At 46.3% G+C, this 5,617-nt stretch overlaps 1 protein-coding gene across 1 annotated transcript in view; it reads left to right on the top strand.

Annotated features, from left to right (window-relative positions):
* Positions 1–4,026: 4,026 nt before the first annotated feature.
* EAH_00031430 (hypothetical protein, conserved) overlaps positions 4,027–5,617 on the top strand; it is a gene marked incomplete at both ends in the record, with an annotated part of 1,844 nt that continues 253 nt past the window's right edge. The window contains 5 exons of the mRNA XM_013396098.1: positions 4,027–4,036; positions 4,214–4,269; positions 4,578–4,668; positions 4,949–5,114; positions 5,392–5,450. Of these exons, the coding sequence (XP_013251552.1) occupies positions 4,027–4,036; positions 4,214–4,269; positions 4,578–4,668; positions 4,949–5,114; positions 5,392–5,450 (382 nt within the window). The remainder of the gene's footprint in view (positions 4,037–4,213; positions 4,270–4,577; positions 4,669–4,948; positions 5,115–5,391; positions 5,451–5,617) is intronic.

The raw sequence follows: 5,617 nt of genomic DNA, 5'->3' as shown, positions 1-5,617 counted from the left end.
ATATATATATATATATATATATCGCACAGGAACCTTGCTTTCCTACTTTGCGGCAGATAACTTCGTTATGGCTGCTTTCAAGAACACCGAATTCGACACACCAATGCCGGTCGTCCTTTCGCTGAGAGACGGTAACAATACATAGAGGGGGTCTTGCAGCGGTGCATTTGTCCGCTTTATATTCTCCAGCTGAACGGGTCCTAAGAGAAGGTAGAAAGGCTCACTTGCTTTTTTGCGGTATATCTTCTGCTACGCAGTTCTTATGGGTATGCACTGCAGTTTGCTTCAGTTTGAGACCTGCAGCGGCCACGGTGCCAAATCCTTCCAAGGGTTTAACTTTGAGATAAGCAACCTCAACGACAACGGCTCTCTTCTATGGGCACCAAGAAGCAAAACGCACAAATGTACACCTACTAAGCCAACGCCCAGTCACAAATGCAATAGAAACAACGCGGCTCTACAGCTGCCTCGACAGAACAGCACTTCTCAAGAAAATTCTAAAAGCTTAATAGCAGAATTCTCAATTCCCAGGCCTTGTCCACATTAACAGTGTACACAGTTTTATTCGCTGATATTGCCTTCAGTGGACATTCTACAAGCAAATAGAACTACAAATACAACTTCGGACAGGGAAACTATATATATATATATATATATATATATAGCACGGCAAAACTGCAAGGCATGCAGTTGAAACTGTGTTTGTAGTGGCGCTTCGGGAGGTAGATCCTGGTCCATTGCCACTACGAGAGAGGAGAAAAGGACTGAATTTTCATGAATATTCAGCCCATGTCTCCTGATAACTTTTTCGAGAGTATCGAAAGACTTTTTCATCGCTAGAGAAGGTAAAAGTCTTTTGACGTGCCTTCACAAAAATAATAATCCCGGTCCACCACGTAGCCCAGCTGTGCTAGAAGGGCTCCTTGCTCTTGCCTCTCTCCCTTAACCAACGGGTGCTACGAAGTGTAGTGGGAGTCCTTAATTAGCCTAGGATGGTCGTGAGCTGCAATAAATATAGCTGCAATGCTCAAGGAAAGATTCCCCCCAAAGCAGCTGAGCCCGCTTACCTGTTCAGGCAGACTAAGTACAGATGCAAAAAGGCCTGGGCTCGTGTAGAGAAGAAGCAGCCTGCCGCGAGTTCCATAGCATTCTCAGTGGCCAGCCTGAACTCTAGGAGAAGTAGATGTTATGCTGCATGCTCTGTCCGAAGTTGGAACGCATTTCTAGTTGCATGGCATCCTTCTGTGGGCCAAGTAAATGTTTAACAATTGTCTACATTGATGGCGCAAGGAGCAAAGAGGGCCCTGTTGTACTTCCCAGCACCATATACAGCAAGGTGTGCTGCAATTCTGCAACTCTTGTTGGGCTCCCCGCATGCTGCCTCCTCTCCAAACCCATCCCAGGTCTTGCAGCCGCTGCGCCCAGAACGTCTGGAGATTGGAGGGGGTAGTCATCTGCTTCCTGGGAACTTGTATTCAGTGTTTTGAATTCATTGACGCTCACGACGGTCCTCAGACATAACCGAGGACTCCCTTTACCTGATACAGCCAACAACCATTCAGACAAACCCCAGCTACGCAAGTACGCGCAACTTTCCCACGCAACACAGTGCCGCACTACATATGGAGTAAGTAAACTTAAACCAATTTGCCTGCGTTGATCGTCCTTGCACATGCCAAACGCCGGCGTCAATAGTTATTACAAGGCCCAGTGAGACTAGACATAAGCTTAAAAGCATGTCTCAAGTATAGCTCAAGTACGATAATTCTACTTATTAAAATGCATTTTCTATTTTCATTCCGGATTTCGTTCATTGCCGAGCAGGAAATTGAGCAGTAGTTGATACTGCACGGCGATTGGAGCGATGCTGTTCCTCCATTGCGAAAGAAGGCTGCAAGCGAACTGAACTTCAGTTGATGGATAACTCAAACAAATTAAATGGATAAGCATAAGGAAGTTAGTTCTAAAAGATCTTTAGCTTTACTTGTTTAGCATTATTCCGCTCGTCGGGTACAAGCCCCATGAGGCCCACGGCACCCGTTTGTCTAATGCGGGCGTTCAAATAGATGATGTTGTTATATATCTTCACGTCGGCTTATTACCATTTATACTGAATTGGTCAGTATGCTCAGTTCTTTGGTCTTTTCATCTTCGTTCTTCTTTTTCCTGCCTCGTGCACACTTCCCGCCCGCAGCGCCGCAACGGGAAGCAGCAAAAGCGCAGGCGACTTCCTCCTGCTGCATATTTCCGTTTCCCCCGCGTACATTTCTTTAGTGGTATTCATCTGTTTGCTAGAGAGGCATCTGCTGCCCCTGTACGCGCTTGCTACATTATGAGTGCCCACCTCGTGATTTGAATTGACTGCAGCGACGGCACATCAACTCGCACAAGCCGGAGCAGCAGAGGTCACTGATAGTCCTTTTGCTCTTTTCAAATTGCGGTGCTGTTTCATTTATTACGCGCATCCTTTGAAATATGGCAAGGCGAGGTGGGGCAGCGGCAGAAGCCTTGCCGATTTCGTATACACCCGCAGAGTTCGTGCCTAGCCGCATTTTACCCACAAGCAAAGCTGTCGCCCTTTCTCTCATCAAGGCAAGTTTTCGTGGTGCACCAGCAATAATAGGATCAACAGCAGGGCAGCAGCAGCAGCCGCTGGGCAGGAGAATAATGCAGGGCAGCTGCAGCATCTACAGCAGTATCTCCTAGCAAGTATCTATTGCATTCGCATGGACTACACGTGCAACAGCAGCAGGAGGCTGTCCAGTACATGAACAAGTAGATGGCTTTCTCCCGCTCTTTGGTTTGCGTGTGCTGGACGGTTTAATCTGACTCCCCAAACAAGGATCACTTGAACTGATTCATTCTTTTTATCCCTTGCTATTTGAAATTGTCCTCTTAGGTCCCGAAATTTGTAGCGGAGTCGTGGCGCGCCTCTCCGCTAGATAGTACAGCGGGCATTTTGACGGAGAAGGATGGGAAGGTAGGCCAGGCACTTGTGGCTTTATTTCACAATATCGCGCATGCCTATTTACTTTTCAGTCAGCGTAGTGAGAGTGCTCTTGTTTTATTTGAGCTCTCTTACGTCTCATTTTTGTGGTTCATAGAGCAGCACTTGCCGCCATCCGGCGAGGTGATTTGTCTTTGTTACCTACACCAGACGAAATAGCTGAGTCGAGATTCTACCTGAACTCTTTCATTACTTAGGGAGGTACCAGTAAATTGAAGCGAGATGCCTCCATCTTGTGCAGTTTCGCCCGTTTCATGTTGTGCAGTTTCGCCCGTTTGTGTGCAGTGCTGTGTAGACGTATTTTCATTTGTATGAGGCTCTCTCTGTTTGCAGCAAACCCTGATAGTCCGCGATCCAGAGACTGGAGGTGCATGCTATTTGGATTCCATCTGGCTGTCCAATGACCGTTCTGTCATTTTGCAACGAAATGGAAAGCATCTGCTGGACGTCATTGGAGAAATTTCGAGCAGAACAAACTTCCAGCCCAAACTCGACCGGCGATATCAACAGGTATTTCGTTGAAATCTAACCGAAGATTATATGAATTGCATTCTGTTGACGTTTCGTCTTCTTCCAGTTCGTTGTACTCTGCATTTTCCAGTTATGGACGTTTCTCCAACAATGAATTGCAGTGTGCGTAGCTTTTTTGGTGGTTTCGTTTTCCGCCCATGCTCTGTTTTCGCGTGCTCTTCGTTGCTTTAAGTTTATTTTCTTGTCTTGCCAATCAACATCAAACTGTTGGCCAGCACAAACATCGGTGCTGACGAAGAAAGACTGAAGGTGGTGCATGCCCACAGCATTCAGTAGTTTCATTCGTTTGGTGTTCATGCTGGTTGTCTGTACGTTTTTCCGTGCCTCTAGGTGATTCCATGCGCCTGTTTGTTTTGCCTGTTGGCCTCTGAATTCCATTTTTGTGTATTTCGTTTATTTCGGCAACCTGGTTTTCACCTTTTTGCCGTCTTGCTTGCCTGTGGTGTTTCCCTGCGAAGGTGCTACACGAGCGTCACATCGCAGAAGATATGAACAAAAGTGGGAGCACAGCAAGAAAGTCGATGCTGTTGTTGCTGTGGCTGTTTCTGGTGATTCATTAGAGGCGAAGGACCTGTTGAGGAACACTACGCACACTTGTTATAGAATAACCCTCAGAGAACTCAAATAGGAATTGCCGTTCCTTGTTTTTATATACTGCGTTTGCTGCTAATTCAGGCCGCGGCACCGTCGCAGAAATGCGTAGGGACCCAGGCCTTGACAGCCTCCACACGGTAAGGAGCCCACACGTACCACAGCTTGGACGAATGCTGAGTTATATAAGCTTTTTGTGCATGCAACTGCTGTATATACAATCTTAAGTTCATAGGCGTTGTTTGAATGTATTAACGCTTAATCTTTTGTTTCCCATAAAATGCCACGGTCATCTGGTTATATTTTAACGCACAGCACACACGCAGAATGGAGAAAAAACCCTAAGACCGAAGCTCAACGTTTGGTTCAGTGGCTGCAGGCATTGGTGACCTCGCATTTTCGTTGGCTAAACCTATTTTTTGCGTTGTTTTGTTTGTTATGTTCAAAGCTTTTTCAATTCTACACGCCAAAGGCTTCTGCCTCTGCAGAAGACGGAAAACGCAGTGGACTCGAGTCTGTTTCTAGAGCGAAAGCTAAACGTAAGTTGGTGCTGATACCGCAAGGATGTCTGGTCAAAGTTTGGAATGTACAGGGCTTCAGTTGCGCCTGTTTAGTCGGAAGGCCCGTGCATTTTGAATATTGAGGCTTCGTATTGAGCGTTCTGCACTTCAGTTTTCAAGTTTTGCTTGAGTGAGGTTTCTTGTTGAACAACATTCCATTCTGCCCAGGCAGCAGTGGAGCTGCCTTGTATCTATTGCGATTGCGAGGGGGGGTTGGTTTAGGAAGTGTATATTTGTGCATTTTGCCTTTTTTTTCCAGAGAAGAGAGGAGTTATCCTTGATGCAGACTCTTTAAAGGTGAAACTCTTCAAAATGTTTGATGCCGCGGGCGCTGCGGGTCTTCAGCTGAAGCAAATTGCAGCGCAGACTCAGCAGCCTTTGTCCCATGTGAAGGCTGTAGTAGAAGAAATAGCAGAGCAGCGCAAGTGAGCCTCTTTGCCTTCCTTACGGATATCCCTCGAATTGAAGACATATGGCACGCAGACGAGGCAGATGCATAGTCTCAACGCTGCTCTTTCTATTATTCTGCCTACCCCTAAACCCGAAAACTTCAAACCCTAACACCAGCAGAGAAAGGAGAGCTTGGCAGTAGTCGTTGCTGTGTCGGATACCGTTTATTTTGAATGCTGTGGTAATGAAGTTATTTGACGAAAGGAGGTTAAGGTTGCTGAAATATGTACATTTCTGTATTTTCCCCTGCAGGCGGCTCAGCGACAGGAAGGCAGTTTACTTCTTGAAGCAGCAATACAGCGTGTACAGTGGTAAGATATTTGCGTGTGCTTGCATCCTCATATTTGTCCTTCGAAAATCGGGAGATGCACATGCGTATCATGTACAACTTTCCTCCTGCGTGTTTCAATCCGTTCGCCTCCCCTGTTCATGGCTGATGGCTCACTGTCCGTCTATATATATATATATATATATATAT

This window comes from Eimeria acervulina, genomic scaffold, assembly GCF_000499425.1.
Source record: "Eimeria acervulina Houghton genomic scaffold, Eah_scaff296, whole genome shotgun sequence".
NCBI lineage: Eukaryota > Apicomplexa > Conoidasida > Eucoccidiorida > Eimeriidae > Eimeria > Eimeria acervulina.
Note: the sequence above shows the minus strand (reverse complement) of the source record. Positions and strands in the feature narration are given on the sequence as shown.